The 24,150-nt window shown below is 40.5% G+C and overlaps 1 protein-coding gene across 1 annotated transcript in view; it reads right to left on the reverse strand.

Annotated features, from left to right (window-relative positions):
* Nucleotides 1–2,365: 2,365 nt before the first annotated feature.
* LOC124620243 (geminin) overlaps nt 2,366–24,150 on the reverse strand; it is a 48,840-nt gene continuing 27,055 nt past the window's right edge. Inside the window, exons 4-5 of the mRNA XM_047146914.1 lie at nt 6,971–7,143; nt 2,366–3,344 (exon numbers count right to left, since the gene is read on the reverse strand). Of these exons, the coding sequence (XP_047002870.1) occupies nt 3,294–3,344; nt 6,971–7,143 (224 nt within the window). The 3' untranslated portion in view covers nt 2,366–3,293. The remainder of the gene's footprint in view (nt 3,345–6,970; nt 7,144–24,150) is intronic.

A 24,150-nucleotide genomic window follows, 5' to 3' on the forward strand; every position in this document is an offset into this window, starting at 1 on the left:
CAAAGTGATGGGCGAACTCATACTGCACGCACTTTAAAGAGCAAAGAAGAATAAATTTCATTCATTCAGCCAACACCTCAGAAACAACAGAACAATATTCAGATTCATAACTCACAATGTTTTGAAGATTGTAAGCGCTCCAGTTCCTATTGGTTCAACAGAAAGGCATCACTCTATACCAAAGGAAGATACTGAAGCAGTGGAACACATTTTTAGTTCGTTGATTGGCTAATTTCAGTACAAAACAGAGTGCACAGAAGTTGTATAAATTGAAACCTTTAAGTCTCTGGACCTTTCACATACATTTTGGAACTATTTAAAATGCTTGAAAAATGAGTCTCTTACTCATCTTTCAGAACTAAAATTATGTTAAATAAGACTAGGTTTTGATTTTTATGAGCCTGTTGTGTGATAATGTGTTACTAAAACAGGTTTTGTGTGTGGCAAAAATTTCAATTATTCATAAAACCTGCTCAACATAAAAGTGGAAGCCCTCCTTTTCAGGGAATGTTGAACTACATGGTACTAATCAACAGGGGGGAAAAAAAATTTAGTGGATTGGCATTTTAAAAAAAAAAAATTTTCCATAAATTATAAAAAAGTTCAGAACTTTGACAGATAAGTCCAAATGGAGGATTTCTTTGTAATCACAAAGCAATTATCTTTCAAATAATTAAAAAAAAAAAAAAAAAATATCTAGAACTGTTCCCGAGATATAGCATTTTAAATTTTTTTCAAAAATTCACATCTTCAAAATTGTATGCACAGTGTCTTCTTCGGAGGGCTGTATCTCTGAGCAGAAATTTTTTTGGAGAAAACAAAAAAAATCTTGTTCCTTACTTAGCCCTTACATTTTAACATATGCTAAATTCATTAACATCTGAGGCTATGAAGGTATGATTTATTCCTAGCCTACCTGAATTGATATGGACTATGCACAATTTACTATATTGAAAGAGATCCACTCTGCAATGTTAGCATTTGGCTCTTCACATGTCGGATACTTACTTGAGGAAAAAAACAGGCTTATATGCTTATATTTCAGGACGAATTGCATCTTCCTTTGGGGGGGGGGGGGGGGGAGGGCGGGGGCGGGGGGGGGGGGGGGATAAAATACAGAGAGAGAGAGAGAGAGAGAGAGAGAGAGTATTGTGACTGTCCTTGCAAGAAGGCACCTTTTGTTTCCAGCATCGCTAATTTAGAAGACTCCACTACTTCTTCCTAATTCTCATAACTGATCATTTACTGATTTGTAGAGCAGCGGCAGTTCAGTTCACCAGTTCTTCCCAAATATTTCTGCAAGGAACACATGAATTCATGCAACTGACTGTGTATAATTATGCCATGTCTGACACCTGAACGTTTCCTAGGGGCGTGCATCCTTGGTTTGCCATGCTCCTGACTAATTTCATCACACATCTTAAGGCACCTGACTACAATGACACACTGAGAAATGACTGGCACCATGCTTTTCACAGTGCAATGCCCTTGATGTGACAACACAGTGGGAACTGGCAGTGCCAGGCTTCCAATGGTGTATCGGTGACGAGAGGAGCCCAGCTCGTTATCTGTCAACTGAAACACTTTAAATAAGGCTATATAGGGTAGTTAACATTAAAAAGCTAAAACCTCATTCATGAGAGTGAAATATGATGGATACATCTCCAATGGAGTCTACGGTAGCAGTATTACCATGGTAAATATTGATCTATAACAGTTTACAAATTCTGATAAAAAGGTGCAAGAAAGTACTAGTGTTTTTAGGCTTTCATAAACAATATCCCATTCACATTTACAGCCTGGGAACCATGAAATGTATCAGTTCTGCCAAAAGCTTCCAACACAAATAAATCCAGTTCTCATATCGTACGCTACAACAGTGCAAAAATACTTTTAAAAAATGCTCTCTGTGAAAAGTTATAACACAATGTATGAACTAAACTACAACCATGAATCCTCAAATGTGGATATACAAAAAGTTTGGACACAAATGCATTTACATATATCAAAGCTATTCCTTAGTTAAAATAAAAACTATAAAATCAGGAGATAAAATAATAATCCTCACAAGACAAAATTCTTAATACTGCTGATAGACAAATATAAGTACACAAACTATCCTACTTTTCAGAATCATTACTTGCTTCCCCAGGAAGGACAAAGGGATACGTTAAAAAAGGTTAAAAAGCAAGGGCAGGTCCTATGACCCCAGGATTAGAGGGACCCATCTGTACTGAGGACAGTAGCAGACAGATTATTCCTCCTAAAATTCAGTGATGGCCAGCAATTCTGTCAAAACTTCATAGTTTTCTCAAGTGGATTTTTCTTTTGACAAAATCAAGTAAAATAAAAGTCCATTGTTGCATCAGTTTTGTACTTTTCTGATATATTTTCACTCAAATTTCACACATCAATACATAAGACTCATTTTCCAGTCTCATTCTTTCAAAGGTTACATCAGAAAAGTTGCATCCTTCAGTCATAATTTAATAAATATTGTGTGCACTCATACAATACACCACTAATGCACCCCAAATCACCTCAGCACATTCCAATTAAAAAGACTTTTCACGTACAGCAATAATTTCAAAATTATTTTCTAATTATCTGCACAAAATAAAAATTGTGCTAATGTGATCATTTACAAAATTACTTCCTGTAAGTAATTATATTCAGATTGGCTGATTTTAAAAGAAATCATTACTGCTGTCATAAAATAACCTTTACAATTAACTGTAACTAATGTGACAAATAATAGTGCTTGTATGCCACAAATTCTAAAACAGAAGGATACTTGCAGTCAGTTACGACAAGTGCTTGAAACAAAGACCATAACTTCTCAAATTTTAAGCTGTACAATCAGACAAAGTACTTTGATTGCTGTCATATAAGCTGTCTTGCATTCTGCTAAGAAAATACATGTTGATAACTGCACAGCTTTGTATCTTTCCCATACACCCTGTATTCATGTAAATGTACGCCGAGTTTTTTGGAGCAATTATGCAATAAATAAAGTATGAGAATCACAAATATGAGATGAAACTGGTTAATAAAACTATCACAACACCAATTAAATAATACACCACAATGATCATCAGAAATTAAAAGAATGTGAACAACTATCTTGATAAGCTATTAGCTGAAACTTAACGAGTTCATGACAATCTTTACATAATGCAAACAGTGCAAATTTAGAGGAGCACTTATTAATTTCAGTGTAACGTAGGCAGCAAATCAAGACAGTGTTACAGTCATGTGAATAACTCCATGATCAGGTAAAGTCTTCTTTTCTCCTACTGGTCGTCATCTTCAATTGAAACATTACCACTGTCATTGATTATTTCCTGAAAGAACAAATATTTAAAATGTAGCCAATGTTTTAATCTGAGTTATAGATAACAAACTTTCTCACAGGGAAGATGTACAATTATTATATTTAATCTAGTGCAGTGTTACTGGAGGCCACAATTAAATCATGTGTGGACATCTAAACTACATTACATGTATTTCACAGTGGGGAGAGAGAGAGAGAGAGAGAGAGAGAGAGAGAGAGAGAGAAAACAAAACAAGTAAAGAGAGAGTGTTTTCTGTTCACAAATCCAATTGTCTATGAGACACGTAATTCATAATCTACATGACCTGATATAAAATGTGAAGCACCTTGAAGACACGATCGGATATCAGTGTCATGTTGTACATGTGCACACCACTGGCGACTACGTATGTAAATGATTTAGAGTTGGAATTCTCTGTGACATCTAAAATGGCCACCATAGTGCATTCATGTTGTTCATGTTTATTATTATTATTATTATTAGGCCTGGTAAGATATAAAAGGGGTGTGAATATCAGATGTTGAATGATAACTGAAGGACATGGAGATGTCGTGTGATAATGTGAGACAGCATTACCGTCACCTCACAGAGTTGGGTTGAAAGGTCCCTCACTGTGGATCTCCATTTGGCCGGTTGGTCAGACCATCCAGACCTGTGGGCCATTCAGTGACAGTGTCCTGATGCTGGACTGCATGGGAACACGAGGGCAGACATTCTCATAGTCGAGGTCTCATGTTTGATCACCACAAGGGAGGAATGCCATATTGTGCACCAAGCATGTCCCCTTAAGATCTGCACCTGCCATCCAAGAAATGGACTCCTCACAACATTGTTTTGGATAAGCACAGCCGTATTACTCCTGGTGCCATAGTTTGGGGAGCTACTGAATAAGACTTCAGGTCACAGCTGGTAGGAACTGATGAAATTCTGATGGGACAATAGAACATCACGAACACCGTGCATACTGGATTTTCTTGTGCGACGGTATTGTAATGTCATATTTCAACAGGACAATGCTCATCCACAATGGAACACGTTTCTATGAACTGTGTGAGGTGCTGAGGTGATCATTTGATTAGTGAGATCCCTAGATCTGACCTCAAAGAAAATGTGTGGGACAAACCAGACATCAACTCTGTTCCAGAGCCAGTATCCCCGACATGAATGATAAGTTATATATTTGTGGGCCAGCTTGCTTCCCTACAGTATATGACAGTCTTATGACATGCTTCACAACTGAATCTGTGCAAGAATCCGGGCCAAATGAGGTAAAAAAAATTGTGGTAAGGTCTTATGGGACCAAACAGCTTAGGTCATCAGTCCCTAAGCTTACACATACTTAATCTAACTTACACTAAGGACAACACACACACACACACACACACACACACACACACACACACACACACACACACACACCCATGACCAAGGGAGGACTCAAACCTCCAACGGGATGAGCTGCGCAAACCGTGACGAGATGCCTCAGACCGCACGGCTGAGGTCCAATATCAATCCAATAAACAAGCTTTTACATCAAGTTTTTTGTAAATTTGATTCGATTTTGCAACTGATGAAATAACATCACATCTCCTCTCAACCTGTGAAGTTTCATTTCATTTACTCTCCCATTTCTGTGTGTTTCACTTTGTTTCCAGGCAGCGTAGGAACCAAGACGGAATTTTAAGCATAAAAGACGAAAAATATCACATTAAAAATGGTGTAATACAGTGATGCAGTCCCTCGCTCTTTCTGTTCAATCTACACATCTCAGAAACAATGATGGAAATAAAAGACAAATTCAGGAGTGGGGTTATAATATAAGATAAAAGAATATCAATGACATGATTCACTGATAATATTGATATCCCCCATGGAAGTGAGGAATAATTGCAGGACATCCTGAACTGAATTAAGTCTAATGAGCACAAACTGTGGCCTGAATGTAAAGCCATGGAAGACTACAGTAATGAGTACCAGCAGATTAGCCATAAATTTAATATAAAAACTGACCACTAAGTAGTCAAAGTGAAGAAATTTTGCTTCTTTGGGAGTGAAATCACATGTTCTGATAAAGCAAGCACATAAAAGGTGAACTGAGATAGGAAAATGGTGCATCCCTGGCCAAAACAAGTCTACTAGTATTAAGCATAGGCGTTAACACAATGAAGAAATCTCCGAGAACATATGTTTGGAGGGCAGGACAAGTCTACTAGTATTAAGCATAGGCCTTAACACAAGGAAGAAATCTCCGAGAACATATGTTTGGAGGGCAGGATTGAATGATAGTGAGTCAGGGACTACGGGAAAACGTGGAAAGAAGAGAATCAAAGTATTTGAAATGTGGTGCTATGAAAGGATGTTGAAAAATAGGAATTCGCTGCACATAAGGAATTCTCTGCAGAACTGAAGAAAGGAACAAATGCGAAAGCACTGATAAGAAATGGGGCAGCATGATACGTACAGTGGAAGTTATTCCCTGATGTCTTCACAAATGCCCTAAGAGAGCTGTACAGGGTGGTAAATACTGTAGGGGAATAGAAAGCATCCAAAAAATAACTGAGGACATAGGACAAAAGTGAAGAGGTTAGCACACTATGAATTTGTGTGCAGTTTGCAACCAACTAGTCAAAAGACAGGTAGGGAGGTGGGAGTGGGGTGAACGCGAGAGAATGAAAAGGAGAAGAAGAATTAGTTGTTAAGAGCCCTTTTTTTTTTTTAAGAGAAAAAGCATACAGTGGTTTCAGAATTAATAGGACACTTGACAGCAACTGACACAAACTTTTCTCCAGAGGAACACTGATTAAAATCAATACTGATCATTTCCACAAAACCTGTAAAGGAATACTGAACTATTGAGAAGAATCTTATGTTTCTAATTACTTATGAAAGCACAGAAACAAGATATATTGAGGGCAATTCAATGAAAACTGAGTCAACCTAAACATAAGGCACCAAGAGCAGATGGGTGGAATAACAAATGAAAAGTCAGTGTTCGACACAGCAACTGAAATGTTAACCCTGTGTCTGATTTCTGCTTCAGCATGTAACCAGTTTGAAGTTTTTCTACCTCCCTTTCAGTCTCCCACTCTTCTGTCACCATTTCCTCTCTGACTTTTCATTTCTCTCTTATCTTTTACATTTTACGACATCTTTTACACAGTCTTGTGTTTCTTGCACACTTTATCTTTTTCTACATTGGCACTCATTCAACATTACCAGAGTTTCTCAAAATTTCCTGACTCTCCCAGTAAATTCAATTTGCCTAAGAATTCCTCATTATCCAGACCACTTGCCACCCTGTCGTTTACTGAATACCAGCAGTCCATTTGCATTTCAAATTTTGTCATTTGAAAGTTACACATTTTCTGGCCAACTTACATGTATACTGATTACAGTTTCATCACCAAACAATGGCCTATTAATGGAAAGTTGGGACTATAATTTAACAGCAACCGAATTTCCACAGAGAATCTGTTTACACCCACATTCAGCCTGCTACAGCTGAAAAAGGTGAGAATTTTCAGTTCTTTTCTTCTCAAATAAAAACTTTTGTCTACTTAGTGCTTTACATGCATAACACTTCTGACAACACAACTTTCATTTTCAATGCATATTATACAATTTATTATCATTACCTTGAAAGTATCAACCAAGGTCTTAGTTTCTTCCAACATTGCTTCACACACTTCTTTCTCCTCCTCCAGAATAGATATCTTCTGGTGCAATAACTCATTCTCCTTTAAAGCATCCTCAAGAGCTACACGCCTCCTCTCTGCCAGTACCTTCCAGTAATTTTCACTGGGTTCCTCTGAAACAGATTCAGCAAATAACAATATCGATGTCTTCTTGGAAAACAAGTTTAAACAGGCCTTTACAATTAACAGCGAAATTATGTGGTAAGTTATCTACTTGAAAAGGATAGTGGTGAGAGTTCAAAAAATAAAAAAAAGTGCAGTTATTCAAAATTAAACATCGCGCAATAAACTAAACATGAATGAATTTTAGTACTTTGATTATTGATGTAATGCAGTTTTGTCTCAAAACAGATGGAACTACAGCTCAAAAATGTTTCTGAATAGTTATGTAGTTAGTTTAAAGTGTCTCTACTATGTAAACTATGCAGTTTCCCAATTCTCAGCTTAGAATGTCCACTGTCTACCCTCTTTGTGCACACAAGAGAAATGGTGCCGTTACAGAAATGATACATTAAACTATTATTTTTAGTCTCAATTTCAGATTCATATCTTTTGTGCAATTTCTAAGAAGTAAGTAGCAAAATTAAATGACAAAGTCCTTGTTGGCCGAAAGCAAACTTTCCGACAGTATTTTTGTTGTGCCTTTCTGCGACTCAGCATCTCTGATTTTTCATTGTATAAAATTAAATGAGTGGTATATTATTACCAAAAAGAGAAAATTAATGTTAAACTAAAAGCTGGTCAAATAAATTAGTAGGAAGCTTTTCTAGTAGAACATTTAGAAAAACCTTGAAAATGAGACCTACAGAGAAACTTACCTTCCAAATGGTAGACTTCACATTTTTCATATTCAATGACAAAAAGTTTCTTGGTAATCCGCACATATTTCATGTTACATTATACACCAACATGTAATTAAGAATCTAAAATTTGGACTACCAAATTGGTTAAACCATACAGGACATGCTGCAGGTCTGATACCTTTAGTGTATCTATCTCCAACAGCTCCAACGCTTTGGAGACTGGACAAAAGCTTCAACTCCAACCAAGAACTTCAAAAGCTGTCTTTTAGTACAGGGCATTAGGTACAAACTGAGTCTAGGATGAAAAGTTTTATAAAAACCAATATGGTGTTATTGATGGGTATTAGTCATAGGAAGAGAATGTCTTAACTGGTACATAACACTTTTGGATGCAATGACCAGGTAACTAGAACTTTTAAGCCAGTTGCATGGATTAACAATGTGACCTGTGATTTAGGCTTTTTTGGGGAAGGATCCTGGAAAAAAGGATCATATAATAATAATAATAATAATAATAATAATAATAATAATAATAATAATAGAGGTGGAACATTAATTATACAACAGAGGATGTCATCAGGCATACTGCTGCAAATTGCTCCTCACGTTGCCATGGAAATCATTTCACCCTTTGAGCAGTATGGTAAGCCACAGATGAAGTATTCAGTAAAGAAGGACATTCACAGACATGACACATGCGTTAGTCACAAGCTAGTTGTAGCAACAATGAGTACTAAAATGCGGAGGGGGGGGATAGGCAGCTAAGTAGGAAGATTTACATGTTTCATAAGTTAGAGGGGCAGTCGTGTCACATCTCAAAGAGGAATTCAAAGCACATACCTTTGGATGAAGAACAACTGTGGCTCAAGTTTAAAAGAATAGTTTACCATGCATTGCTTAGATATGTAAACTCTCTGACATAAATCCTGGCTGCTGCAGAGACTAAGATTGAGTCGTTCACCTAGGTGGCCAATAAAATTAGCTGCACCTCATAATTCTAAGTCTGATCATCTGCACCATATGACAATGATGTAGGACACCGAAGTGTCTGGAGTGAGTGTTATTTCAGACTGAGCTGTTATAATGCCAGATCCGCTGGTAGTCTATTAGTAAATGTCACGCGATGTAAATAAGTCGATAGTTCTAATCCACTCCTTCCTTTTTTTTTTTTTGCTCTGCATTTAGGCAGTCAGAGAAAGATATCAGTCTGATGGAACCTCAAAGATAGTTTGTTTAACCCACCAGTAATAGCAGAACTTCCCATGAAAGGGTTCTGGCTGCTTTAAGATCACAACAGTTTACGCTCTACAGACATTCCAGCTTAAAGTGGATCTAATGAGTCATTTTTTAAAATTGACTTACATAATTACAAATGCCGTTCATAAATAGCTTAAATGCTGTATTTCTTCCATATAAGATTGGGTTTTTAAAAATATGTAGTATTTCATTTTCTAGAAACATTTCTTTTTGACCAGGCTTGAACAAAATACATAACAGTAAATTTGTCATCATAATGTTGCATAATGTTATCTGCCTTGAATTCAAATTAGCTGTAACAATGCTTATTTCACTGCAACAGGAAGTAGACAGGATTGTTTAGAACATTAGAACCATCACTGCAAAAGTAAGGAAATAAAAGATTTAGAGTTAATTATGATCTGTTTACAAATATGTTAGTAACACCTGTCATTCAAAAACTAGAAAAGTTTCTACAAATCTGTAATTTAATATAATGTGTGTCTCACGAAAGATGCCCAGGAGGGGTCCCCAGGTCACATGGCACGTTTGTCGGCTATTGTCACTGTGTATGGTGGTTGTAGCTATGCATAGTTCTCGTACACCAATACTTTGCGCATTCCCTCCTATACTGTACGACTGAGTGTACTGGTGTTTTCTCTTGAGTTATTATATCAAGTTTAATTGCTTCAAATATTGTTGGTACACTTCATTATTGCAACTGCACCGAGACCAGGGCTTTACCTGCCTGTATGTCACTGGGCCTAACCCTCAGACACAAACACTATGTGCTTGTCTTCTATACTGTGTGACTGAGTTTCGGGTGTGTTGTTTTGAGTGTCCTGCCTAGTTTCCATTTAGTATGGTATACATGAAGGATCAACAAGTGTTTCTTGTGGTTAACTATGCAAAAACAGAATTCAAATGTCGGCTTGAGTTAATATGAAAATTCCCCAGTGCGCAGGCTCCCAATGATTCAACAATATGAAGATTCGTGAAGAAATTTCAAGAGACTGGATCCGTGTTAAACAAACGAAGGCCTAAAGAACCTAGTGTTTTAACCGAAAACAAATTAGAGGAGATAGTGGAGGCCTTGGAAAGGAGTCCAAGAAAATCTCTGTGCCGTTTCTGTCAAGATCATCTGCCACACAGCTGTGCACAAACTGGAACCATATAACAGTAGTGCATCAACTGAGGAACTCTGATACTGTTACTCAACATTGTTATTGCAACTAGCTGTTACAGTCTGTGCATGATGGGGAAGTTGATCTTTAGATGCTTTTTCTCCTGATGAAGCATGGCTCCATTTGTCAGGGTATGTAAATTCTCAGAATAATTGACACTGGAGCTCCAAAAATTCTCATGAATTACATCAACAGCTTCTGCATAATCTGAAAACAAGCGTGGCATGCAATTAAGACAAGACAAATTATTGGAGCAATCTTTTCCCACAAAACAATATGCTCTGACAGGTATGTGATGATGTTTGGTTTATGGAGCACTCAGCAGCGTGGTCATCAGCGCCCATACACATTCCCGGTCTGTCAGACTCAACATGCAGTATTCAAGAAACCACTCCACAATTATAAGAATATTTAATAATTATCTGATAATTTACTGTAATGGGTGTTACAAACTTTTTTGTATTGGGTGTTAAATGATTTTGTCAAAGGTATTACATTAGTAAGAATTTAAGTAGTTTAAATTATAATTAAAATTTTTATAACTGAATAATTCATTCTGCAATTTTTGTGACTTTAAGGTTAGTTTGGTGTGTTGAGAAAACGGAGCCTGCAATAGCAGTTAAGTCCAACCAAATAGTGAAGTTCTATAAATGGTTGAAATCTGACACAGTGAAATAGAGTAAACATTTAGAAAGAGAAAAGGATCGTGGAAACTAGGAGACAAAGTGAAGGAAAAAAGAGGATAAAAACAAAAAGCTTGAAGAAAACAGAAGGAAGATTTGAGAAAGAGTAAGACTGTGGTAGGAAGAAAAAGGAAGATGGTGTAGATTCAACTACAGATACTTCTAACTCACATATTGTGACTAATAAATGTACTCAGTCTTTTGGAAGAGCAGTAAATAAAGCTAAAAATATCTTAGTCAATTAGTCCAGTAAGAAAATAACTGTTCTTAAGATATTAGCAGGTGACATTATTGAACCTAAAAAATTTGAATTATGGTTTTAGGGCACAAAACAGCTATGGTCATAAGTGCCCATCCTATGACTTAGTGAAGGATGAAAACAGGAATTTAAATCAGCAGCTATGAGAGTGAAACTCAAGGAGGAGGGAAACTAAAAATGGAAGGAAATCTCAGGAAAGTGCAATTGAAGGGGGGTTGTTTTCCCAGGAAAGAGCTTCACATGACTGATATCATCTCATTAACAGTTATATACTCAAGAATGCGATCACTGAGCACGTGTCATATGCTAAAAGGGAAGATATATCAGGCGACAGCTGTAAACATGTGTGTAGCGGATTAAAATAAGGGCACTGAAGTAAAAGGTGTCTCACCATCCATGATTCAGAGCTGTGGGGGCAAAGTTGAGGAGGATCACCACTGAAAAGACATCGATGGAAAAAATGCCCAATTCGGAGTCTAGTTAAAATTACCTCCTCCCGACTACGAGACCGGGAGGAAGAGGTCCAAGCACAGGCAAGAGATTTTATATCCCACAATTTATAATACTGAAGTGTATGCGACATAAAAGAGCAACACAACAACATAAAACACTCTGTAGATCTGCAAAGATAACCATGCGAACAGCGGGGCGAGGAAGAGAGACAGCAGGCTTTGCCACTATATTGGCTGCGTCGTTTCCGCATATACAAACATGCCCAGGGATCCATAGGAATGCCGCAGAGATCCCCCCCCCCCCCCCCTTAGTGTAGCATGTGGAGGCAGTCTTGAATCTGGTGGACCAGAGGGTGGATGGGATGAAGAGCATGGAGGTTGAGAAGAGAGCTGAGCAAATCAGAGAATATAATACACTGTATCCGCTGATGGCGATGGATGTATTGTACAGCCTGAAGAACGGCATACAGCTCCGCAGTAAAAACTGAACACTGGTCGGACAGCGAAATCTAATAGGTGTGTCATCAATAATATAGGCACTCCCAACACCAAAGGTGGTATTCGAGCCATAAGTGTAAAGAAATGTGGTATCCTCCATTTGTGCACATAGAGCAGCAAATACTCAACGATAAACTATAGGGGGAGGGGAGGGGAGGGGCTATTATCCTTGGGAAGCTGACAAAGGTCCCGGAGAAGGCAGGTCCGGGGGCAAAGCCAAGGTCGTACCCCCATTAGTCAAGAAAGTTGTAGGAAACTGGAGGGAAAGTAAATGTAGCAGTCGTACCCCAATTCGTCGAGAAAGTTGTAGGAAATTGGAGGGAAAGTGAATGTAGCAGTTGACGAAAACGGACTCCTGGTGGTAGTAAAGAGGAAGGGATGCCTGCATACCCGAAATCCAAATCGAAAAAAGGGCATGGGTCGGATGAGCAGCCATGGAAGACAGATGACTAGGGTAACGACTCAGAACAGCTCGCCGATTGGACAGCAGAGGTTCAGCAGTCTCAGCGTAAAGGCTCTCCACAGGGCTAGTGTAAAAACCTCCAGATGCTAAACACAATCCATGTTGATGGACAAAATCTAGACGCCCAAGAATAGACAGCCACGCAGAGGAGTAAACTATGCTTCTGTAATCCAATTTCGAGTGCACTAAGGCACGATATCGGCGGAGGAGGACCACTCAGTCCACTCCCCAGGAATTACCACTCGGACCACGGATGGCATTGAGGGATTGCAAACAGTGAGCTGAAAGATATGAAACGTGGGAAGACAAGCACAGTTTTCTGTCAAACGTAAGTCCCAAGAATTTGGTAACATCCGCGAACAGAAGGTCAATAGGGCCTAGATGTAGGGAAGGCGGATACAACTCTGTAAGATGCCAAAAATTTACACAGACAGTCTTACTGGGAGAAAATCGGAAGCTGGTTTTGATGCTTCATGAGTGGAGGCGATCACGACATCCTTAAAGACGACGTTCAAGAAGGCTGGGCTGTTGAGAGGCATAGCAGATTGTAAAATCATCCACAAAGAGGGAGCCTGAGATATCGGGACGGAGACAATCCATAATTGAATTTATGGTGATGGCAAACAGTACAACACTTAGCATGGAGCCCTGGGCACCTTAAATGTCCACTCTGTCATCAATTCACAGATGAAAAGGGGTAGCCGACCTCTAAAGCCCCAAGAGAACAATGTGCGAAGGATGCCAGTCCTCCAGCAGGTATTGTAGGCCCTCTCCAGGTCAAACCGTTTGGCGTTTCCTGAGAAAATTGTTCAAGATATAAGTGGAGAGAGCAACAAGATGGTCAACTGCGGAACGATGCTTTCAAAAACCGCATTGGGCAGGTGTTAAAAGGCTTTGGGATTCCAGCCACCAGCCTAAATGGCAATTTACCACACTCTCCAAAACCTTCCATACACTACTCGTGAGAGAGATTGGGCGATAGTTAGAGGGAGATAAATGTCCTTTCCAGGTTTCGGAATAGGAATGACGATAGCTTCCCACCATCTTCTGGGAAAGGTACTGTCAGTCCAAATTCGATTATAAAGGCAAAGGAGGTAACGCAGACTAAGGTACGACAGATGCAGCAACATTTGGACTCGGCTACCATCCGGTCTCGGAGCAAAGCAGCGAGAGGAGGAGAGTGCATGTCTGAGTTCCCATATAGAAAAAGCAGCATAATAGCTTTCGCAATTTTGAGAGGAAAAGGCTAGAGGTTGCTCTTTTGCTACCCGTTTCTTTGGGAGACAGGCTGGTGGGTGGTTAGAAGAGCTTAAATCTCAGCAAAGTGTTGACCCAATCAGTTAGAAATTGTGACTGTGTCCACTGAGGTATCTTGCGCGACAGTTATCCCAGAGATCGGGGAGAAACTAGATGTGCCACATAACTGTTGAATTTGACTTCAAACTACAGAGGTGGGAATGAAGGTGTTAAAGCAGTTGGTAAAGAAATTCCAGCTCATCTTCTTGCTATCGCGTATGATGCAACGGCATCACACATGCTTATAGCAGATACAGTTGGCAAACGTAGGATGGTGGCGTAAAATGCAAACAGCACGTGTCTGCTCACGTATTGCGTCACAGCACATCTCGTTCCACCAAGGAACCTGGGGGGCACGAGGGCAAATAAAAGGTACAAGGTACTGAACGTTCCGCGACTGTAAGAATAACTTCCGTAGCATGAGTGACCTGATTGTTGATGCTAGGAAATTGATGGTCATCAAATGCTGTTAGAGAGGAGAAAAGTGTCCAGTCAGCTTGGGTAAACTTCCAGCGTCTTGAGTGCACAGATGGCAGTTTTGGCTGTAATCGGACACATGGAAAATGGTCATTCGAGTGTTTATGAGCAAGGGCAAATCATTCAAAGCACCAAGGTGACCAAACAGTACCAACCAAAAGGTTCAAATGAGAGTAGGTTGACGTGAAGGCAGACAAAAATATAGGTTCCCCAGTGTTGAGGCAAACAAGATCCGATTGGTGGAAGAGATCAATCAATAGGGAGCCTCTCTGACAAGGATGTGGAGATCCCCGAAGCGGATGGTGGGCGTTTAAGTCTCCAAGCTGCAAACAGGGGGGTGGGAGCTGATCAAAGAGATGGATATCAGCTGTTGCCATTGGAGTGGATGATGGAATGTATATAGTAGAAAGAGAGAAGGTGTATCCAGAAAGGGAAAGACATACAGCAAGAGCTTGGAAGGAACTATGTAAGGGGATTGGGTGATAATAGGTAGCATCATGGAGAAAAATCATAAGTCCCCCATGTGCCGGAACGCCATCAACAGAGAGGAGTTCAAACCAGACTGATTGAAAATGAGGGAAGACAAAGCGATCATGGGAATGTAGCTTTTCATAGGGTAGACAAAAAAGGGAAAAAACATCACCACTGTTATCGTCAACCTAGCGACCGCTGAAAGCTGGTGGTCGATGGTGTGGAATGGCATTCAGCCAGATGCAGAAGATCCTCATCCATAGGTTGCTTGGGGGCAGCTCCTGCCGCCAGTGATTGGCTGGTTGATCGGCCACCAGCAGTGTGTCTCAGCAGCAAGGAAGACGGCCGAGGGCGGCTACCGCTGGGTGGTGCCATAGAAGAGACATGCCGTGGCAGAGAAGGAGAGGAGCTGTGTTTCTTACAAGCCTTCTTGAAAGCAGGACGTTGAGATGAAGGAGTTGAGGGTAGGTGGCAGACGTCTATGATTCATGAATACAAAAGTTGATTCCACGATATATAATGTAAACTTACTTTCTGGATGTACCTTGTACGTAACACCTGTTACAATCTGTGTAACACCCGATGAAATCATCATTTATTTGTTATATTTTGTTAAATATTAAACTTACTTACCCTGCAATGGTAAGTTTATTTGTTCTGGCCATTTAATCTTCTGCGACATTTGCATCGAATAGGCAAGGTTCATAATTATTGTGTAGGAGTATAGCAGGTTCTAATTCAAAGCAAGAAGTACGAAAGTGGTCACTATTACTGCAATTTTGTTTGAATGTCATCAGTTCACTCACTGAGCATACCATCTCTCCCTTATTGCCCTAATGGTGAGAGGGGCATATAGATCTCAACGCAAAAGTCTGTGAGATGCAGTTTCTGTGTGAAATAAACTTCCTGAACTCGAAACCATAAATTCATAACTGACTGTCACACCTTATGTGAAAATATGTGAAAGGTTATTCAATGGAAATAGCAAGAAAATATTAAGTGAACGTGCCAGGATAATTATTTGCCATCCAGGAAGTAACACAATAACCTCATAGTTGCCGGCCATATTCTGCATTACATGACAAAATAGAAATTCTGGCATTAGCCACCATTGGGCACTGAAATAAATTTAATGGCAACAAGTGAAAATTTGTGCCAGACAGAGTCTTGAGTCTGGATTTTCTGCTTTGGGTGTGCAGTCTCCTTATTCACTTAGGCTATACTTGCAAGCTTCAACATCAAAACCAAATTTAAAATTTGTCACACACTATATACGTAGCATCCCCTGTCCATTACCATCATTGTTTGCAGCCTCACGCAAATTACCATACAACTTCAGATGAAGAGTGCGCTTGCACTGAATGATCATTAATTGCCGTCAATGTGCATCTATTTATATGTCAATTATAAGATATGGCAGAAAGAACAGACAAAATAACAAAAATATTCTGTGTTGTTGTCAAGTTTCAGCAGGAAAAACACATTTACACAGCCAATGTTTATCTTGAGAAGCGTCAATAGTGAGTACAGTTTGTGCCTCAAAGACGCAGGTGTCAAGGGCTGGAGTACCAAAAGTACAAACCAAAGAGTTTTATTGCCATGTCTGTGATTAGTCTCAGAGACTGGATCACAGTAATAACACTAAAATGGACCTACTACAAACTACACATCATAAATCAATAACAAACACAATTTTTTGTTTTTTGTCTTAAGTGCACTAACAACTGAAAAGCTCATTCACCACACACAGCAGTTAGACTGTGACCATTATTAGTAACTGAAAATGTTTTTCTTAGGGACACTGTCACTGACACTATCCCCAAAACACAGGAAAACAATTGAAAAGATAACAACACAGTATCAACTGCAAAGCATGAACATCCACAGTGAGACTGTGTCAGCCAGGAATAACATGAAGTTCCAAACCGAGACAGTCTACTGCGCAAGGAAACCTTATATACTGACAAAACAAGCCAGCTCAAAAATCCACGAAGAAAATTAAACCAGCGAACACATGCATCTCAAGTTTCATTCCAGATTCTTCTAAAATAAAAGGAGAAAAAGTGTCTTCAGAGCATGGAACAAGCAGAACTGTCATGCAGTCCATAAATCCTGCGAGGACGGAAACTGTCACGTACTCATAATGATTACAATATAACTGCTGTTGATACTTTGTCAATAGAAGCAAAAAGCACTTATGATGATGAGCTTTTCAACTTACAATAAGCTTAAGACAAAAGGAACACAAAATACTGATAGGTTCACAAAGCTGAAAGCCATGGTGATGTTTTATGCAGCAGCCCACAGTCAGAGCAGAGTGTTATTAATTTGGTCCCTGATGGTTTCATAAGAATTAAGACTCTAGGCTACCACAATACTCATATGGGAATTATCGAGCTGTATTCCCATGGAAACCAACAGCATCACATAGCTCCATCTTTTCTATGATTACACTCTACTAGTTTTGTTGAAATGCCCATACAGGATAGTCTGTGTGCTTATGGCTAATTCCAGTTGGCTTTTCTCATGTGCCTATTTAAATGTAATTTGACAAACTGCTTTACATATTAGATGCCAACAGCCTTGCTGCATGGTACCACCGTTTCCTGTCAGATCACCGAAGTTAAGCGCTTTCGGGCTTGGTTAGCACTCGAATGGGTTACTATCTGGTCTGTCAAGCACTGTTGGCAAGCGGGGTGCACTCAGACCTTGTGAGGCAAACAGGAGTTACTTGATCGAGAAGTAGCAGCGCCAGTCTTGTAAACTGACATATGGCTGGGGGAGTGGTGTGCTGACTACATGCACCTCTATATCAGCATCCAGAGATGCCTGTGTGCTGAGGATGACACGGTGGCCAGTCAGTACCATTGGGCCTTCGTGGCCTGTTCGGCAGCATTTAGTTTTATTGGGACACCAGGGAAGACCGACAATTCTAGAATTACTGAAATCATCCAAATGGTGCTGATTCACTACACTTAAATACAATTATTTTATTTTAACAGTGGTCATTGTTCGCCAAATCACAATATATACGTGAATCTGAGTGCAGTGCAAATTAATTCAATTAACTGATGGTCATTCTGTTTCAGAACAGTGGAAGTAGAATTGCAGCTAACTGTTTACTTAACTAAATGTAACATATAGAACCTACGTAGTGGCTCATTTCAGAGGCATAGTAGACAGTAATGTTTATTATGATTTAACTGTGTTAGTAATGTTGAACTTGTTACACATGCAAGTCTACAAAACAAGGTGCATAAAGAATCACTGGATGTGCAAAAATGGTACAAAAACAAACAAGATACAGTGTAAGGCAAGCTATGTCGAGTAGAGTTATTTACAAAAATTTCAGCTACGATGTGTAAGTACTAAACTACAGTACAAACACATGTAGTAGCTACAAAGGGTGATGCTAAAAATAACAACAGATTTCACTACTGTGGTAATTACATAAATTATGCAGATAACGGCATACCAAACATTACCGTCCTCTATCCAACAAATGAGTCACTACATAGGTTCTACATGTTACACTTAGTTAAGAAATCAGCTTGCAGCAATTCTACTTCCCCTGCTCTCAAATATAATGACAGTTACTTTAAAGTATTCCACCTGGTATGCAAGATATATTATGATACATGAAAAACACGCTTGGACATCAACAAGGACATAATAATTCCATTACCAAAGAAAGCAGATGCTGACAGGTGTGGGATATTACTGTATATTAGTTCAGTCAGCCTCAACTGCAAAATACTGGTAAGTTATTTACAGAACAAAGACTGATATATGTTGATCTTGGGGACTATGGTGTGGATTTTAGAGAAACAATAAGCACGAAAGGCAATACTGACCCTCTGACTTATCTACAAAGATGACTAACGAAAAGCAAACACAAATTTATAGCATTTGTAGATTTAGAGAAAGTTTTTGACAATGCTGAATGGAACACACTTTGAAACTGAAAGTAGAGGGGATAAAATATAGGGAGTGAAAGGCTACCAACATCTTGTGGAGAAACCGGACTGCAGTTATAAGCATCAAATGACGCAAAAGGAAAACTGTGGTCGAGACAGGAGTGAGAGAGGGTTGTAGCCAGGCTCATGTTATTCAACCTGTAGATTGAGCAAATAATGAAAGTGAGATTTACCAATTACTTTGTTTTAGGGTGCATATGCGTCCATGTCAAAACTATAAAACACGAAAACAGAGAGGAGTTGAAAGCGACTACACATCAATCGCAATAGGGATGTGGAGAAAGGTCTAGAAAATACACCATTGAGAAAAGGAGGTCCAGAACTAAAAATTAAATGGCCTTCGCCTTATTGCCAAAATGGATAAAAAATAAAACCTGGTCGACACCCCATGCTTCATTCGATAAAAGGGCCGATAACTCAGACGGCAGACCCAAGTGGGAACATAAACGATTAAAAAATGGGCATTCTGTCAGGAGATGGCGGACAGTTAAAACATTGGCGCAAAGTGCACGAAATGATGGGGAAGCACCACTTAACAAAAGGAGATGGCTAAAAAGGCAGTGCCCAATACGCAGTCTAGTTAAAATGACCACCTTGTGGCGAGAGGTCCTCCAAGCTGCTGAGAGACGCTTAATAACCTGGAGCTTATTCACATGAAGGGAGGACCAGTGGCGATTCCAAAGTGACACTACCTCCTGACAGAAGGCAACAAAGAGCTCATCAGAGGGAAGATAAGAACTAGTTAGCTGAGGTACAAGAACTGCAGCCTTGGTAGCCTCGTTTCCTGTCAGACTGACATAACCGGGAATCCACATAGACATCATCACAGTGGTTCCATCAAGAGTGAGCAAGTGACAGTTTTCCTGGGCCCGACGCACTAAGTAATGGGCTGTGTACAGCGCAGAGATGCTTTGAAGTGTGCTGACAGTGTCTGAGCAGAGGACATAATTGAAAAGCCTGTGTCGTCGGACATACTCCATGGCCTGATTCAGGGTGAAGAACTCTGCTGTAAATACTGGGCAGTGTGCCGGTGATAAGAAAAACGTAGGCGCCAATGATGACGGCACAACCGACACCACGGTCAGTCCGAGAGCCATCAGTGTACACAAAAAGGGTGTATAACCGGACAAGGAAAAAAAATTCCTGGATTTCCAGGTTAAAAACACACTTCTTCCTGGAAGAAAATACACTTTATCTGTGTTAAGTGTCAGTACACTTTTCATCGTAACTGCAAAACTCATCAATCCATTGAATCGTTAGTTTTATACACTAGCATATAATTTCGCGGCACTTTACAGAACCAAATTTATGAGGAAAAACACGTTTTGGAAAGATCTGTTATGTGCAGTGACATGTATGCTGCATATTCTTGTATTACGAAAGTATAAATTCGAATTCCACCACACACAGCATGTTGCTTTCCGAAACAATGAAATCAAGATTGCGTTGAGCTTTTGTAAGCCAGTCATAGCTCATGTCAAGTGATATTGCCAACTGATGACAGCAGATATTCAGACCACAGGACATGTGATATAGTCAGCCAATAGCAACATCACTTAAGTAGTGTGACCACACAAGTAGGAAAAGTTAATGGTTCCACATAGTGTTGCTACAAGAAAAGAACAGCTTTCACATATAATATTGGTCTCTAAGATTAATGTGCTGCAAGAGAATCTAAGCGTTCACATATAATGTTTATCTTTTTGCACTTGTTACACTTTAAGATATATCACACAAATGTGCCAGTAAAATGTCTGACATCTGAGCTCAAAATTCTTCTAACAGTTGTTTTCAAAGGTTTGATTTTTAAGTGTGAGTCAAATGCTCTGTGATTTAAAAAATTCATCATACATTTTTGCATATAGCTCATCTTGCGTAAAAGGAAATTTACTTTGAAAGTAATGCTTTTCAAATTATCAATCACAATATTTTCCTGCAACCTGATAGAAACAGGTTCATTTTGCCATTTTCCAGAGAATGCCAGATAACAGGCGTCACCGTACTTGCACAGCTGCGACGATGCAGTAAGCTCATACGTTTATACGTGTAAAACATTAAAAGGTCTTACATTGCGTCATAAAAGAAACAAGACATCAGAGGATACTCCAATTTCTTGAACCATACTAAAGTGCATTCTTCAGCTTAAAGTGCACATTTGTATGTAAATTTTCTTGGAGTACCAGTACTGTATTATCTCATGTTTGTTTCTTTATTATGGCATAATGCCATATGTGCTAGAAGATGAAAATGTGCACTTGAAATGCAGCAAACTGTGAAAGTAGCCAGTGGTGTGCAATGAAACACGTTGTTTCAAATAAATGGCCTGTCTCAGCAGAGAAGAGTAATGAAAGCCAAATTTCTTTAGCAAACTGACAAAAATAACTTCATTGTTCTGCAAGGCGATCAATGCTTGACGTCACAGAAAGACGGACATAAAATAAAAAAATCTGAATTAATAACTTATTTTAGCCTTCCATAATTATGTGAATGTACACTCCTGGAAATGGAAAAAAGAACACATTGACACCGGTGTGTCAGACCCACCATACTTGCTCCGGACACTGCGAGAGGGCTGTACAAGCAATGATCACACGCACGGCACAGCGGACACACCAGGAACCGCGGTGTTGGCCATCGAATGGCGCTAGCTGCGCAGCATTTGTGCACCGCCGCCGTCAGTGTCAGTCAGTTTGCCGTGGCATACGGAGCTCCATCGCAGTCTTTAACACTGGTAGCATGCCGCGACAGCGTGGACGTGAACCGTATGTGCAGTTGACGGACTTTGTGCGAGGGCGTATAGTGGGCATGCGGGAGGCCGGGTGGACGTACCGCCGAATTGCTCAACACGTGGGGCGTGAGGTCTCCACAGTACATCGATGTTGTCGCCAGTGGTCGGTGGAAGGTGCACGTGCCCGTCGACCTGGGACCGGACCGCAGCGACGCACGGATGCACGCCAAGACCGTAGGATCCTACGCAGTGCCGTAGGGGACCGCACCGCCACTTCCCAGCAAATTAGGGACACTGTTGCTCCTGGGGTATCAGCGAGGACCATTCGCAACCGTCTCCATGAAGCTGGGCTACGGTCCCGCACACCGTTAGGCCGTCTTCCGCTCACGCCCCAACATCGTGCAGCCCGCCTCCAGTGGTGTCACGACAGGCGTGAATGGAGGGACGAATGGAGACGTGTCGTCTTTAGCGATGAGAGTCGCTTCTGCCTTGGTGCCAATGATGGTCATATGCATGTTTGGCGCCGTGCAGGTGAGCGCCACAATCAGGACTGCATACGACCGAGGCACACAGGGCCAACACCCGGCATCATGGTATGGGGAGCGATCTCCTACACTGGCCGTACACCACTGGTGATCGTCGAGGGGACACTGAATAGTGCACGGTACATCCAAACCGTCATCGAACCCACCGTTCTACCACTCCTAGACCGGCAAGGGAACTTGCTGTTCCAACAGGTCAATGCACTTCCGCATGTATCCCGTGCCACCCAACGTGCTCTAGAAGGTGTAAGTCAACTACCCTGGCCAGCAAGATCTCCGGATCTGTCCCCCATTGAGCATGTTTGGGACTGGATGAAGCGTCGTCTCACGCGGTCTGCACGTCCAGCACGAACGCTGGTCCAACTGAGGCGTCAGGTGGAAATGGCATGGCAAGCCGTTCCACAGGACTACATCCAGCATCTCTACGATCGTCTCCATGGGAGAATAGCAGCCTGCATTGCTGCGAAAGGTGGATATACACTGTACTAGTGCCGACATTGTGCATGCTCTGTTGGCTGTGTCTATGCGCCTGTGGTTCTGTCAGTGTGATCATGTGATGTATCTGACCCCAGGAATGTGTCAATAAAGTTTCCCCTTCCTGGGACAATGAATTCACGGTGTTCTTATTTCAATTTCCAGAAGAGTATTTTAATTTATCTGATAGCTCCCGGCCACAGAAATGCATTTTTTCATTTAACATGAGAGCCATAAACAAACAGGAAACAGCAAAAACACGAAATGTAAACACTGGTCACTTGGAAACTACCCACTCCCCCACTACAACTCAGACTGCTCTGTGTATCAGAGCTGCATCTACGATATTTCCTAATCAGGGTAATACTAGATAGTGGCGACCCCCACCCCCTCCCGTCCCTCCAGCACTAGAGGTAGGACGCCAAAAATTAAATCGACTTTTCAAAAAATGTTCATTCTGTAGCGCACGTCCTTCTGAAGAGCCTGATACATAAAACATATGTCTTTGAGGAAGTGGATTTGGTCTTAAGTGTGTCAAAGTCCAGTGCCACACCTCTCCACACAGCATTCTTCTATCACATGTCGCTGTATTTTGCTCTGTCGAATTCAATTATGTATATTTTATAATGGCTGCCATCAAACTACATTCAGGATAGTGGAAATTAAAATGTGCTGTGGTGCCTCTCCTGCTCCCACTCGGTCAGTTTGACATCCTGCTCTTCTTTTTTAAAAAAATTCTACATCTACATCCATACTTCGCAAGCCACCTGACGGTGTGTGGTGGAGGGTACCTTGAGTACCTCTATCGGTTCTCCCTTCTATTCCAGTCTCGTATTGTTTGTGGAACGAAGGTTTGTCGGTATGCCTCTGTGTGGGCTGTAATCTCTCTGATTTTATCCTCATGCTCTCTTCGCGAGATATACGTAGGAGGGAGCAATATACTGCTTGACTCCTCGGTGAAGGTATGTTCTCGAAACTTCAACAAAAGCCCATACCAAGCTACTGAGCATTTCTCCTGCAGAGTCTTCCACTGGAGTTTATCCATCATCTCTGTAACGCTTTTTCGCGATTACTAAATGATCCTGTAACGAAGCGCGCTGCTCTCCGTTGGATCTTCTCCATCTCTTCTATCAACCCTATCTGGTACGGATCCCACACTGCTGAGTAGTATTCAAGCAGTGGGCGAACAAGCTTACTGTAACCTACTTCCTTTGTTTTCAGACTGCATTTCCTTAGGATTCTTCCAATGAATCTCAGTCTGGCATCTGCTTTATCGACAATCAACTTTATATGATCATTCCATTTTAAATCACTCCTAATGCATACTCCCAGATAATTTATGGAATTAACTGCTTCCAGTTGCTGACCTGCTATATTGTAGCTAAATGATAAGGGATCTTTCTTTCTATGTATTCGCAGCACATTACACTTGTCTACATTGAGATTCAATTGCCATTCCCTGCACCATGCGTCAATTCGCTGCAGGTCCTCCTGCATTTCAGTACAATTTTCCATTGTTACAACCACTCGATATACCACAGCATCATCCGCAAAAAGCCCCAGTGAACTTCCGATCT

The sequence above is a fragment of the Schistocerca americana genome, chromosome 1, assembly GCF_021461395.2.
Source record: "Schistocerca americana isolate TAMUIC-IGC-003095 chromosome 1, iqSchAmer2.1, whole genome shotgun sequence".
NCBI lineage: Eukaryota > Metazoa > Arthropoda > Insecta > Orthoptera > Acrididae > Schistocerca > Schistocerca americana.